The sequence below is a fragment of the Argopecten irradians genome, chromosome 6 (assembly GCF_041381155.1).
Source record: "Argopecten irradians isolate NY chromosome 6, Ai_NY, whole genome shotgun sequence".
Taxonomy (NCBI): Eukaryota; Metazoa; Mollusca; class Bivalvia; order Pectinida; family Pectinidae; genus Argopecten; species Argopecten irradians.
This window is the reverse complement of record NC_091139.1, coordinates 41744612-41760115: the sequence shown is the minus strand read 5'-3', so window position 1 is coordinate 41760115 and position 15504 is coordinate 41744612. Positions and strand designations below refer to the sequence as shown.

General features: G+C 40.3%; 2 protein-coding genes across 2 annotated transcripts; both read left to right on the top strand.

Moving 5' to 3' along the window:
• The first annotated feature begins 5 nt into the window (after positions 1-5).
• LOC138325928 (holocytochrome c-type synthase-like) lies at positions 6-5878 on the top strand. Its single transcript, XM_069271951.1, has 6 exons — positions 6-137; positions 957-1313; positions 1717-1864; positions 2607-2727; positions 3166-3249; positions 4278-5878. The coding sequence occupies exons 2-6, from the start codon at positions 1002-1004 to the stop codon at positions 4546-4548; spliced, it is 936 nt and encodes a 311-aa protein (XP_069128052.1). The 5' UTR covers positions 6-137; positions 957-1001; the 3' UTR covers positions 4549-5878.
• Positions 5879-7208: 1330 nt separating this feature from the next.
• LOC138326360 (uncharacterized) lies at positions 7209-14183 on the top strand. Its single transcript, XM_069272474.1, has 2 exons — positions 7209-7469; positions 13474-14183. The coding sequence occupies exon 2, from the start codon at positions 13479-13481 to the stop codon at positions 14181-14183; it is 705 nt and encodes a 234-aa protein (XP_069128575.1). The 5' UTR covers positions 7209-7469; positions 13474-13478.
• The last annotated feature ends 1321 nt before the right edge of the window (positions 14184-15504 follow it).

Sequence of the window (15504 nt, the reverse complement as noted above, 5' to 3'; positions counted from 1 at the left end):
ATTATGCGCATCATTCACGCGCATATTTTTACAGTAACGGAAGTTTGAAATAACACGTTGTGAAACCCAAAGTCAACTGAAGGATCATCACTGATCATGGTTCGCTCATAGGTAATTTTACAGGAAAAAATTGTCAGGTAAGTGATTATTATGTCCACTGCTTTTTTAGACATTTACACATGAACGAATAATAGCACTTTTTCAGTAAACGTGCAGTCACCGGCTCGCGACTGTGCTTGTCAGTTTGATTACACAAGAGTCTGAGACTTGCAGAAGACTGAATTAAAGTATTTTTGAATGATCTTCATTGATGTAGGCCTATGGATGCGTTAAAAGCGGTTTTTAATCAAGTGATAGATTATATCTAGTTAACATCAGCGATTAAAAAATATGTCCTAATAGCTAAAATCTAAAAGTACGTACGTAAAAAATAAATCACAGCAAAGGAGTTTGACGTTCTGTCAATAATATATAGTATACATATATAAAAATACCCCTATATACTATATAATTTTTTTATATATGTATACTATATATTATTGACAGAACGTCAAACTCCTGTGATCACAGGGACTCGTTGCTGTACAACTCTACAATAGTTATATAAATAAATGGGTTGCGGTTACTTGAATAAAGTCTCTCCAACTCAACGTCGTATATACATTGATTGTTAAAATTAAGATATTATATTACAATGATTCCAGAAAAGAAGTGTTTCTGTATCTTATTTTTCTTATTATTTATATTAGGCCTAGATCTTCAAATTTTCAGTCTGGCTTATGCAATTAAGTTTCATAATTACAGTATGATTTATATAGAGTGATCATTGGTAAATTATGTAAGCAAATGTTAATTTTGTGCATAGTTTTATTTCCCTCCAATCGACTATTTCTCCACTCTTTTATGAAATTATTTTCAGCTGTTAATTATGACCTATTATTTTTATTTTCTTTAAGGGTACTGGGTTGGAATTTTAACTGGTCACCTGATAGCTGTCCACAATGGGAGGGAGCAGCTCTACCCCTGTTTCACCAAAGGAACCAAACAATGCTGTATCCCCACCTGCAGAATGTCCCATGCACAGTAAGAGTGCTGGAGAAAAAGATGTGAATTCTAATATTATTTCCAAGGGTGATGATAAAATTGACACCCCTAAGAGTTACCCCAGTGAATGTCCAATGCATAACAAGGGTGCCGGAGATGCTAAAAGTAAAGTCGACGCCCCAAAGAGTTATCCAAGTGAATGTCCAATGCATCAGGGAGGTGGTGAGGGACAGACAAACACATCTGATGACATTGATCCATCGAATATGGTAAATAAAGAAAAGTTTCTCCATATTAATTCTTCTTTTTTTCAACTTCTATAATGTAACAATAAAGATTTAATAAATATATATTTTTGAAATTTGTTGTACATTGCATAAAAGAATAAACAAAGTCATCAGTTACTAAATAAATAACATATTGAACTTGTTAACAGGATGATGAAAACCTGAAAATATTGTAAATCTTGATCAAACATTTTCCTTCATAACAGTAAATATTCAATATAAATCTACCTACTAATCTGGCAATCTTAGGTAAAAGTTCAAATTTTTCTGTGCAGTTTGTTTTTATCTATGTCAGTGATTTCGAAATTGAAAATGACTGGGTATTAAATCAATGTTATAACATAAAAATGCATGACATAACTTGTCCATTGTATTGTTTTGACAGATGCCACCCCCCAACCAGCGTCCAGCACCAGATCAACCTTTTCCCTTGGACAAGGATAGAATCACTTCTAGCATTCCTAAAGCAGGTGGCAATGAGAACTGGGTTTACCCATCAGAACAGATGTTTTGGAATGCAATGTTGAGGAAAGGTTTGTGTTTAATCAGCACTATCCTTACTGGTCATTACCTTGTAAACATATCAACAACAAAAAATATATATATTCAATATACTCCCTATACATCAATTTCTATTTTGTTTATGAAACATGATTTACTCACAAATTCAAAATACAATTTATATAGACAAGATAATATTTTTAAAGATATTTTAGGAATAAAGATGGCAAAAAAAGGGAAAGGTGGAAGGATGGGGGACAAATATGAGGGGACAATCTCCACCTATCTAATTACAAGTACAGAGATTGACATTAATTTTCCTTTGAGTTATGTCCCTTGGTCCACTTATTCAACCAGTTGTTACACAATAAATGCTCGACTATGTTAGTTATTGAAATTTTTGTGATACCCAGGGTTTCCATTTACATTGTAAGCATTGATATCACTGTTTTTTCAAATTTTGTGAGAATCTGCGAGGCGCATTAACACAGTTTGCAAACCAATGTTTTTGCAAAACCAAATGATTTTTTTTTTACAAAAAGTGACATCAATGCTTGATATGATTAATTTTGTAAACTATTTGATAAAATGAGGTATGTTTAACTGTACAATTCCAATGACAAGGTCTCTAATATATTGTGACGTTATGATAACGTCTGGGTTTCGCAACCTTTCTCAGAATTTTGTTTTTATAATGCAGAAAGCAAGATTTAGTATGAAGACAAATAAAAATTAAATTGTATAAAAGTCTGACAATAATTACCTATGTTATAGGATGGAGATGGAAAGAAGACGACATAGGAGCCAAGGACATGACCGACATCATCAAAATTCACAATGCTAACAACGAACAGGGCTGGCAGGAGGTCCTCAAGTGGGAGGCTCTACACGCTAGGTAAAATCTCATCAATGTAATTTGTAATTGTAAATTACCGGTAACCATATTTACCTAACAAACTGTGCAGCAGACCCAGGTGTGATTAACATTGGGTGATCCTAAGTCTGAAATAATGTTTCAGCTCTGGGATGAATACAGGCGTGTCGTGTATTTGATCAGAATGATTTACAACAATAAGAGGTAAAATCCTGACAATCACAGCTCTCAGAGTGTACTGCCTTGTCCGATTCTGATATTTACTTATATTGCTTACTATGATGCTGAAATAATGGTAAATGATTTTCAGCAAGGGGTTTTAATACCTAGTAAAATATTTTGAATAAAACATGCAAGTAACATCAAGCATCTGGAAAAAGTCACACAATGTGTTTGATGATGTTAATGATATTTACAATTTGTGATATATGTTTAACTTAAATTTTCTTTTCTGTACAGAGAGTGCTCTAAACCAGCATTGAAGAAATTTGGAGGCAAAGCTACAGAATATTCTCCTAGAGCCAAAATTAGGAGTTGGATGGGGTAAGGATTAGCTTAATCAAAATTAATACATATATTTGATTAAGTCAGAGGAACAAAGTATTACATAATAATGTTCACTTATTGAGGGTTGTGAGAAAAAAGTATTTTTATCACATAACTAGCCTGACCAGCCATGTTATACGGCCTTGTCATAAATATATATGACGTCGCATGATTGTCTCAGTAGACGGAAATGTCACATCCGAACCGGATTTCTAGTGTTCATATAGAGACGAAAGCTTAAGTTTTACTTATATTTCTATTATTTAAAATTATGTGATAAATAGAATCTTACACTCGTGATTATATGATATGAAATTTATCAAATTTGTTAAATAATCTGATATGCCACTTGCCTAAAGGCTCAAGGCATATTAAATTATTGAATTTGTTTAATAAATTTCATATCACATAGTCACTCATGTAAGATCCTCTGTTATAAATAATAGTGGCACAGTACAAAAACATCTGTTGACCATTGAAATGGTAGTAAAATAGCTTTAACAATTTTTGTATTGGAATTCTCTAAAAGAAATTTCTTCCAATGTTAAAAATACATACATTCAAACCTGTCTATAAAGACCACCCAATGGACTGAGGAAAAATGGTGTTTATAGCCAAGCGGTCTTCATACATAGAATAAATTGATTTGAAGTTGATCATTTGGGACACTAAGAAAGTGGTCTTATTAAGCAGGTGATCTTTATACTGAGGTGGTCACTAAGACAGGTTTGACTGTATGTAAATGAAGCTGTGTTTTTGGTAACAAGCTTTGATATTTGACATCATAATACATCATCAGGTTCATCAATTCATGAATAAATTGAGTCAGAATATTTATGTAGCATTTTGAAATGACAAATATTTCAAAGTTTTAAATGTACCTGAACATTTAAGGTTTGCTATACAGGATTATATAATTATAAAAATGTACTCCAAATATTTCATTTTAATAGAAGGAAAACCCCTGTTAACAAAACAAGATTAACAGTCTAGATGATATAAAGTATCTTTTCTATTTTCTACAGTTATGAGTTGCCATTTGACAGACACGACTGGATAGTGGATAGGTGTGGGAAGGATGTTCGCTACATTATTGACTATTACGATGGCGGTGAGGTGGACAAAAATTTTCGGTTCTCCATTCTGGATGTTAGACCAGCGTACGACTCATTCGGTGCATTTAAGGACAGAACACATGTGTTTTTTATGAGACAGGGATTCACAATTATGAACTGGTTCTCGGGACTGTTTAATTCTTCAGACAATGCACAGTCTAGTACAGAGAAAAAGTCGTGAAAATAGAATTCAGTTGACCATTTATTTATTACGTGAGCTGTGTTTGTTCATCATCCGTCAGTATTTCAAGATACAGAACCACAGAATAACAAAGATGAAATGAACCATAGAATGAGAAAAATGGAAAACTGGTCAGGAAGTTCAAAATTGTTACTAAATCTTCTACTTACATGTTACAGTCAAGACATTTGTACAAAATGTACAATCTGAAAAGAGTGTGGATGATCTTCCATGTTCATTGAAGTGAAAATATTGTAGAATCTAAGACTGAATCTCCTACATTCTTTGTAGGGGAAATATTGTAATTTTGTCTGAATTGATATTTAGTTTGCTTTGTTTGATGTTATATTAAAGTAAAGACAGATGATTCTCATGGTCATAATGCCATTGAAGCTTTCAATATATGGATCATACAGAAGTAATTGTGAAATTGTACTGCTTCATGCTGTTAAATAACTGTAATACATTTTGTAATTGTAATGTTCACTTGGTAAGGCTATGTTTATCGCAGCTAAAACCTTGTATACAAACTCAGAATTAGTTGGTAGGCAGCTCAGAATGAACAGGTTGTGCAGTATTTATAATACTACTGAACAAAGCACTGGTAAAGTTCAGCTACTCTTGTAAAAATGTGGGAAAATGTTTCCTCAAAAGGGGGTCACAAACATGAAATTCAGCCCTACATTTATGTAATGTAAAAAGAGATATATTTCTGTGATAGGTTAGACCATTGTTGGTTCATAAGCTCTCTGGATATTTGAAGTTTATGTGAAAACATAACAAAACAAAATCATTTAGAAACAAGAGTAATTACGCATGGTATTTTGTGTATTAGTTTATCAATGTGTGACTTGTTCCCCCTACTGCTGTGACACACAGTACTGATTGTCCAGACTCGGGAACCAGGGACGACTGCATGGTTCTACAGGTAAATAGTCATGGTTCTACAGGTAAATAGTCATGGTTCAGGTAAATAGTCATGGTTCTACAGGTAAATAGTCATGGTTCTATAGGTATATAGTCATGGTTCTACAGGTAAATAGTCATGGTTCTACAGGTAAATAGTCATGGTTCTACAGGTAAATAGTCATGGTTCTATAGGTTAATAGTCATGGTTCTACAGGTAAATAGTCATGGTTCTACAGGTAAATAGTCATGTTTCTACAGGTAAATACAAGGTAACTTTCAGTTCTGTAGAATTTCGGTGTTCTGTAGGTATTGTCAAAGAGATATAACTCATGACCACTTAATCTAAAAGTGACTTGTTGGGAGATTTGATTAAATTTGCTTTTGTTTGAATGAAATAAAAAGGCTTTATGTTGCTGAATCAAACAAATTGTTTATTCTTTTATCCATGCTTTAATGCTTTATAATACAAATCACCTTGATGTACCCATGTCTTATATAGGTGTTGTGAACCATATTCGACCCATGGTGCATAAAATTGAAGATAAATGATTGACGGCTTAATAGGAATAATCTTTCACAAAAGTGATTTTAAAAATCTATAAATCAATTTGTGGAAGTATTCTACTAAAGAACAATGGTTCATCTTAAATTATGGAAAAGATGATATGCAATTTTCATGAGATTGAGCCTCAAAAAGGGAAGGTGGGTGCTTTTAGGGTTGAATATGGTAAACAAGTATTGAATTCATTGAACAGAGAATTTAAGGTTTTGGTTTGTTTTGTTAATTTTGTTATGTCAGGTTCATTTAATAACATGCCAAGTTTTAGGGGCTGAACCTTGCCTAAAATAACACAAAAATGGTCCTGACTAAGTGTTATCAGGTCACCTGGTCCGAAGGATCAAGGTGATCTTATGTGATACTGCGGAGTCAGGTGTCTGTCTGTTCGTCAACAATTTACTTCTCCATAACCGCTGGTCTGAATTTAACAAAATTTGACTGGTACCATCCCTATGGAGTACTGACTGAAAACAGTACGAATGATCTGGCTTAGGGGTGGGACCAAAAGGGGTCAATTTGGCTATTTTTATAGAAACAACTTCTTCTCTGGAACTAAGCATGGAATAGCACCCATTAGCAATGGTAGCATCCTTAAAGGGTGGGGATTCAAAATTGTACAAATGATGGGACAAACCCCTGAGGGGGCGGGGTCAATTTGGCTATTTCCATATAAACGACTACTTTTCTGAAACTAAGCATGGGACAGCACTCATAATGCAATGGTAGCATCGATATAGGGTGGGGATTAAAAATTGTACAAATCATAGGGCTGAACCCCCCAGGGGGCCTGAGGGGCGGGTGAAAAGGGGTCAATTTGGCCATTTCTATATGAACGACTTCTACTCTGAAACTAAGCATTGGATATATAGCAACAGGGGTGGGACCAAAAGGGGTCAATTTGGCTATTTCCATGTAAACGACTTCTTATCTGAAACTAAGAATGGGATAGCACTCATGATGCATATGGTAGTATTCTTATAGGTCTGAGATTCAAAATTGTACAAATGATGGAGCTGACCCCCCGGGGGCCTGAGGGATGGGGTCTTTGTTATTACAATGTATTACTAAAAAAACCAGGTGAGAGATACAGGCCCTTTTGGCCCCTTGTTAGGTCACCTGAAGAAGTCTCAAGTGACCTATTCTAGTCGCCTTTTGTCCGTCGTCGTCTGTCGTCCATCGTATTGTGACAGAAATAGGTCGCCCACAGTTAAGTTATTTTGTATATATAGCTGAATGGTTCATTTGAAGACCATAACCTACTTATATCAGCACTGGTTCGGTTGATCAACAGTATCAGCTTGGCTTGAGTATAATGCAATGGTGCATTCTGATTGGCTGAAATCTGATTGGTTGATGCTGACTATAAAAGTGGAGAACCCAGCTCCCCAGCATCATTCCTGCTCCAGCTTTTCAAGTGGATACTACTATATATAGCGCTGACGCAATAACAAAGGTAAATCCAGTAATACCCCCAAGGCATACCAGGTGCTAAGAGTACTGAGGATAAGTGTACAGGGTGCACAGGCACAGGGTACATGGTGTAAAGGAGTACAGGGTGCATAGGCACAGGGTACATACCAGTACAGGGTGCACAGGTACTGGGTACAGGGTGTGTAAGTGTACAGGGTGCACAGACACAGGGTACATACCAGTACAGGGTGCACAGGTACAGGGTACAGGGTGTGTAAGTGTACAGGGTGCACAGACACAGGGGACATACCAGTACAGGGTGCACAGGCACATGATACATACCAGTACAGGGTGCACAGGCACAGGGTACAGGGTATAAGGGTACAAGGTGCACGTCACAGAGTACAGGGTGCATAGGTGTACATGGTTAACAGATACAGAGTACACAGCAGTACAGGGTGCATAGGTACAGAGTGCTGGCACAGTGTATAGTAGGCTATTGTTGTTTGATCACTTAGTACATATTTCTTTCTATCTGTATGTTGTTCATTGAGTAACTGTGAGGTACACAGTGCATGTTTCTTTCTTTGTTCACATGTCATAGGGATTTGTTATGTGTTGGTCAAGGTAGACCAGCGGTTCCTTTGTATATATTTGCTACCGCCAACACCCCAACCCAGGAAAAGACCTGGTACGAACTCAAACACGTTACACAATTTCTGGTGGCAAGCGGTCGGATTGGGGTTGTTTATACATCTGTGTTTTATGTTAGATTCAAATTGTTGAACAGGTATTTTGATACCTAGTATACAGATAGCTGTTATTTGTGATATTTGTGTGATATCCAGTTGTTTCTTTTGGTAATTAGTATTTCATTGCTTTAATATGGATATGACTCAGGAAATTAGTAGGCTAGAAGAGGAGGTGGCGCAACTCAGCCATGAATTGTCTACGAATAGGAAGGTTGATGACGAGGTTACGGTAAGGGACTCGGGTGTATCAACCATGAGGACGAACTTAGGTCCTATCAGTAGCAGTACGCCACATATCGACATACCATTTCGAGGGTCGGTTAACCGGAAGACTTATGGAACACAAGAGGACAATGCGGTGTTATACTCTAGTCCTGGGGGAAGTGTTCATGGCGAGATGCCGAGACTCAGTCGTATGGCGGATATTGGGGATATGTACAAGGGTACATCAGTACACAGTGCCTATGCACTTGGACGATCTCGACAACGAGATGGACGTGGTGATCATGCCATGGATGCAAACACACGGCATACGCAGGATAATAACATAGGTCAAACAAGGACTGATGGATTTACACAAAGCAAGTCGCATATCAAGCCAGCAACGTTTGATGGTACTGGATCATGGATTGACTATAAGGCACATTTCGAGGCTTGTGCACAGATTAATTCATGGAACGACATGCAGAAGGGTCTGTATTTGGCTGCGTCCCTTAGAAGCCAGGCACAAACAGTACTGGGGAATCTGCAAAGTGGTGATAAACACAGTTATGCAAAACTCACAGAGGCACTGGAATCACGTTTTGCGCCATATAACCAAACAGAACTGTATCGCTCTATGCTGAGGGAACGGAGACTGAAGACCTCGGAAACATTACCGGAGTTAGGTGAAGGGATAAAACGCTTAACACATTTAGCATACCCCACGGCAACAAGGGACATAGCGGAAATGATTTCTAGGGATCACTTCGTCGATGCCCTCATTGACTTTGATATGAGGTTAAGGGTCCAGCAGTCCCGACCAAAGACACTTAACGAAGCTGTGGCACTCGCTGTGGAAATAGAAGCTTTTACCAGAGCTGACAAAGAACGCCGAAGTAGTAGTAAAGGATATGTACGGCAGGCACAATGTTCTGAGAGCTATGCAGAAAAGGATTTACCAGGTGAACTGGAGATATTCATGTCCTCAGTTAAAGAGTCAATCTCCAACATGGAGAAGGAGATAAAAGAGCTGCGAGAATCCAAGACAAGGACAGGTGGTAATACAGGTAATAAGAAGAACACCTGGTCAAAACGCGATCCACGTGAGGGATCAAGATGCTACAAATGTGGCAAAACAGGACATTTTAAGAGAGACTGCAAGGAAAATAAAAAGTCTCCTTTACCCGTGGCAAAAGGCGAACAGTCTACAACGGGAGAAAGTAACAATGCACATAGTAAGAATACTCCTACAGTACTTCATGCACAGGGTGTATCTGAAGACAAACCAGTAATCAGCGAAAGTGGTTTATTTGTGGACGTTAGTGTTAATGGACTAAGTGCAAAAATGCTGGTGGACACAGGAGCTACAGTAAGTCTCATGTCTGAAGACTTTTACAAGTCTATCTCCAGTGAGCAACAGGTAACATTGGAACCTGTGTATCAGAAGATAGTAGCAGCAAATGGAGAAAGGTTAAACGTCAAAGGGAAAGGAAAGTTTACTTTCAAAATAGACGAGTATCACGCGGCATGCACAGTTGTAGTCGTAGATATTTCAATACAAGGGATTCTTGGATTGGACTTCCTGAAAGATAGCGGAAGTGTAGTGGATGTAGCCAAACAAAAGTTGACCATTGTAGGCCAAGAAAAGTCACTACAGCTTGAAGGGTCACTAGGATGCTTAAGGGTGTGTATGAGTGACACAGTGAGTCTACCCCCAAGGTCTGAAATAATATGTGAAGGCAAGGTCCATTATCAAACTGTCGAACTGTTACCTGAACAGGAATGCATGATAGAGTCCAGCGACAAATTCTTAGCTTCAGGACGGGGTATTGTTGCAAGAACTCTGGTCAGGTCCGGTTCTACTGTTCCCATAAGGCTACTTAACCCTACAACGGATACCCAACGAATATACAAACATTCATTTGTGGCAACACTTAGCCCTATTGCGAAAGTGTTGGATACTGTTGACAAGGGAACAGGGAAGCAATGCAATGAGTTACCTAAGCACCTGGAAGATTTGTACAAAAGGACCTCGGAGAATCTCAAAGAATCGGAGAAGGAACAAGCTAGAGCTCTTTTACTGAAATATTCCTCTTTATTTGCAAGCTCAGACAAGGACCTTGGTCGGACAAATATAATCAAACATACCATTGACACGCAGGATAGGAAACCAGTCAAACAACCACCGCGTCGTCTCCCACACCATGCTGCGGAGGAAGTAGACAGGGAGGTTGATAGCATGTTGGAGAGAGGTGTAATTTCACCTTCAACCAGTCCCTGGTCATCAGGAGTTGTCCTGGTGGAGAAAAGTGATGGTACCATGAGGTTCTGCGTGGATTACAGGTTGCTTAACAAGTTAACAGTCAAAGACGCATACCCTTTACCAAGGGTGGATGACACGCTAGATCGGTTGTCTGGCAGTAAATGGTTCTCAACCATTGACCTGTTCTCAGGCTTTTGGCAAGTGGAGATGGAGCAGGCGGACAAACCGAAAACGGCATTTGCAACACGCAAAGGACTTTACGAATTCAACGTTATGCCCTTCGGTTTATGCAACAGTCCAGCTACGTTTGAAAGACTGATGGACACGGTTCTATCTGGATTGGCCTGGGACATTTGCCTGGTGTATATTGATGATGTGGTGATCTTTGGGAGAACATTTGAAGAGGCTTTGGAGAACATGGACAGGGTATTCGCGAGAATACAAAAGGCGGGACTAAAATTAAAGGCAAAGAAGTGTCATCTATTCCAACATAGTGTACATTTCCTTGGATATGTGATATCAGGTGACGGGGTGTCTACTGACCCGGACAAGGTAAGGTCGGTCAAGGAATGGCCTATTCCAGTGGACGTCACCGAGGTCAGGTCATTTTTAGGCCTGTGTAGCTATTACAGGCGGTTCATTGAAAGGTTTTCAGTGATAGCAAGACCTCTGATACATCTCACGGAGAAAGGAACCGACTTCGTGTGGACAGAAGACTGTCAAATGGCATTTGACAGCTTAAAGGAACGACTTGCTACGGCACCAATCCTGGCACACCCAAACTTTGCAATGCCATTTATTTTGGACACAGATGCCAGTCAGTTTGGGATCGGAGCTGTATTGTCACAGACCATAGATGGCAAGGAAAAAGTCATTGCCTACGCAAGCAGGACGCTTACCAAGGCAGAACGGAAGTACTGCGTGACACGCAAAGAGCTGTTAGCCGTCGTAGTCTTTCTGAAATACTTCAGACATTACCTGTACAAACACAAATGTGTTGTTCGGACAGATCACAGTGCACTCAGGTGGTTATTGGAAACTAAAAACCCTGAAGGACAGGTCGCAAGGTGGATACAGGTGATAAGTTCACAGGACATAGAGATTCGCCATCGCCCTGGTAAACAACATGCAAATGCTGATGCATTGAGCCGGATTCCCTGCAGACAATGTGGCTACCAGCCGAAAATATTGGACAAGGTAAACACCGTGAATGCTAATGGGTCAAACCATGTTAAACAGGAAGAGACTCTGGGAGATCTGCAGGACAAAGACCCTGACATCATGTTAATAAAAACATGGATTAAGGAAGGGAAGCGCCCAAGCTTTGTTAAGGTCAAGGGACAAAGCCGGGTACTCAGGTCTTTGTGGGCACAATGGGATATACTAACTATCAAAAACGGTGTTTTGTGCAGAGTCTGGAAGGAAAAAAAAGATTCCTCTTATCAAGTGGTGGTACCAATGTCTAGCCGGAGGAATATCGTAGAGGATTGCCACGACAGTAAAACCTCTGGTCATTTGGGAGTAACCAAGACACTAGGTCGGATACGCCAAAACTTTTACTGGACTGGGTTGCAGCAAGATGTTCGCCAGTATGTCTCTGGGTGTCAGAAGTGCGCTTGTCGCAAGGAAAGGACAAAGAGACAGGCTCCTATGCAAACTGAGGAGACCGGATATCCGATGGAGAGGATAGCAACCGACATTATGGGCCCATTGCCAGAAACAGGAAAGGGTAACAGATATATCCTCGTTGTAGCTGACTACTTCTCAAAGTGGACCGAGGCATACCCTATGCATAACATGGAATCAGCTACCGTGGCGACATTGATAGTCGAAGAGTTTATTGCCAGATTCGGTGTACCTGACACCTTACATTCCGACCAGGGTAGGCAATATGAGAGTACCCTCTTTCAAGAAATGTGCAAGTTACTCGGTACTAGGAAAACCCGCACCACAGCGTTTCATCCAAAATCAGACGGGATGGTTGAGCGATTTAACCAAACACTGCAGCAGATGTTGAGTGCATATGTCCAAGATCATCAAAAAGATTGGGACAGCCATTTGCCATATGTACTGATGGCATATCGCTCTGCTATACACGAAACCACAGGGTTCTCTCCAAACATGTTAATGTTTGGGAGGGAAGTATCCACACCCTTAAGTCTGATCTACGAGTTGCCAGAGGAAGCCAGGGATGTTCTTCGGAGTGAGTGGGCTTGGCAATTACGTGAAAGGTTGGAAGAGGCACATAGACAAACGCGTGCTTTCACGAAACAGTCCGTACAGAGGCAAAAGCGGTACCATGACTCAAAACTTCAGTGGGATAAGTTTGAACAGGGTGACATGGTGTATGTGTATTTTCCTATGAGGAAAGTGGGTAAATCTCCAAAGCTCATGAGCTTTTGGAAAGGACCATACACTATTGTTTCAAAGTTGTCCGAGGTCACCTACAAGGTTCGCCGTGGCGAGGGAAAGATCCTGGTAGTCCATGTTGATAGACTCAAGAGATGTAAGTCTCAGGGACTAGGGGAACCAGCTGTTGGACAAGGTTCTGTCCAAGGTAGTCAAGATACAGCTGTTGGACAAGGGTTTTGGGAAGGTGATAATGACAAGTCGGTCATGAGTGACACTGATGAAATCGAGTGTCCAGACAAGGGCCCGGGGTTTGAAGTTGTCGAGGAGTGTACTAGGTCAGGGAGAAATACTAGGAAACCTGGGTGGCTTTCTGACTATGTTCTGTAGATAGGTGGCAGAAGATTGTTAAATACCTGTACATAACCATGTATAATTCTGGAAATCAATATGTAACTAATTTCGCTTTCGTATACTTTCAGCGAGAATGCCAAACACCAAGGTTACAAAGAGGAAACCTGGCATGGCCTGTCCACTGTGCTTCGCAAGGTTTGGAACACAGGAGGCTTGGGAAACTCATCTGATAATGTGCGGGAAAGAGACCAGGGAGAAGAAGCAGTTTGAGTGCCCACACTGTGACTTCGCCACCGCAAGACAGATCCTGTTAAACCGACATGTGGCACGGAGGCACGGTCCCTCGCCAAAGGACGACACAGGAGATGATAGTGATTGGCTCCGGACGGATCCAGGTTCCTTGCCGCAGTTCACGGGTGCTGTAAGTGGAACTGATCATGAGTCAAGGGATCTTGAGATTGGTAGGACTTTCTCGAAGCCCACGCGTCCCATGCCTGTGTCGGCTCCTAAACGCTGCAAAACCAATGAAGGGGGCGGTTTCTTGCCGAAGGAATCGTTGATTTCTCTCCTCAGTCCGGCTGTGTTAGGGGAAAAGGATACATTTTGTAGCAGTAAGGGATCGGTAGCATCGGTGTCCGCTCCCGCTGAACCTACACAGGATGGTACCAGGGGTACTGTGGATAAGTGTATGGAAAGCCAGGGTGATCGACGAAGCATCAGTACTCAGACAACTGCTCAGCCTCGTAGAAGGACCAACAAGGTTACCACCACCAAGTTTGTGGACGGAATGCAGATTGTGTCAGAGGCAATCACCGAGTGGGACGAGTACGTCGACTAACTGATCAAATTTACAGATTGGATAAAGTGATGGTAATTGCTCTTTGAGTGAAAAAAAAAAGAAGAGAAAAGAAACTTGATACCTTTGTTTGTTTTTATTGTATTGGTGAAGTAACCATATGCATGAGATAAAGCTTGGAAACAGATTTTATTTTGTTGAGTTATATATTTTACCATGGAAAAAAAATGCGGGACGCATTTGCTCGGAGGCGTGGGTAATGTGACAGAAATAGGTCGCCCACAGTTAAGTTATTTTGTATATATAGCTGAATGGTTCATTTGAAGACCATAACCTACTTATATCAGCACTGGTTCGGTTGATCAACAGTATCAGCTTGGCTTGAGTATAATGCAATGGTGCATTCTGATTGGCTGAAATCTGATTGGTTGATGCTGACTATAAAAGTGGAGAACCCAGCTCCCCAGCATCATTCCTGCTCCAGCTTTTCAAGTGGATACTACTATATATAGCGCTGACGCAATAACAAAGGTAAATCCAGTAATACCCCCAAGGCATACCAGGTGCTAAGAGTACTGAGGATAAGTGTACAGGGTGCACAGGCACAGGGTACATGGTGTAAAGGAGTACAGGGTGCATAGGCACAGGGTACATACCAGTACAGGGTGCACAGGTACTGGGTACAGGGTGTGTAAGTGTACAGGGTGCACAGACACAGGGTACATACCAGTACAGGGTGCACAGGTACAGGGTACAGGGTGTGTAAGTGTACAGGGTGCACAGACACAGGGGACATACCAGTACAGGGTGCACAGGCACATGATACATACCAGTACAGGGTGCACAGGCACAGGGTACAGGGTATAAGGGTACAAGGTGCACGTCACAGAGTACAGGGTGCATATGTGTACATGGTTAACAGATACAGAGTACACAGCAGTACAGGGTGCATAGGTACAGAGTGCTGGCACAGTGTATAGTAGGCTATTGTTGTTTGATCACTTAGTACATATTTCTTTCTATCTGTATGTTGTTCATTGAGTAACTGTGAGGTACACAGTGCATGTTTCTTTCTTTGTTCACATGTCATAGGGATTTGTTATGTGTTGGTCAAGGTAGACCAGCGGTTCCTTTGTATATATTTGCTACCGCTAACACCCCAACCCAGGAAAAGACCTGGTACGAACTCAAACACGTTACAGTATGTCCGTAAACAATTTACATTTTCGACTTCTTCTCCAAAACTGCTGAAGCAATTTCAATGAAATTTTGCACAAACCTTCTAAGGCATAAGACCAATCAAAATTGTGAATAATATGGTCCCCACCCCCAAGGGGGCTGTGGGAGGGGCCAAAAGGGGTAA

Coding starts and splice junctions, on each gene's coding strand:
- LOC138326360 (XM_069272474.1), top strand. CDS start 13,479: ATGCCAAACACCAAGGTTACAAAGAGGAAACCTGGCATGGCCTGTCCA.
- LOC138325928 (XM_069271951.1), top strand. CDS start 1,002: ATGGGAGGGAGCAGCTCTACCCCTGTTTCACCAAAGGAACCAAACAAT. Junction 1,865..2,606: donor GAATGCAATGTTGAGGAAAG/GTTTGTGTTTAA, acceptor CCTATGTTATAG/GATGGAGATGGAAAGAAGAC. Junction 3,250..4,277: donor AAAATTAGGAGTTGGATGGG/GTAAGGATTAGC, acceptor TATTTTCTACAG/TTATGAGTTGCCATTTGACA.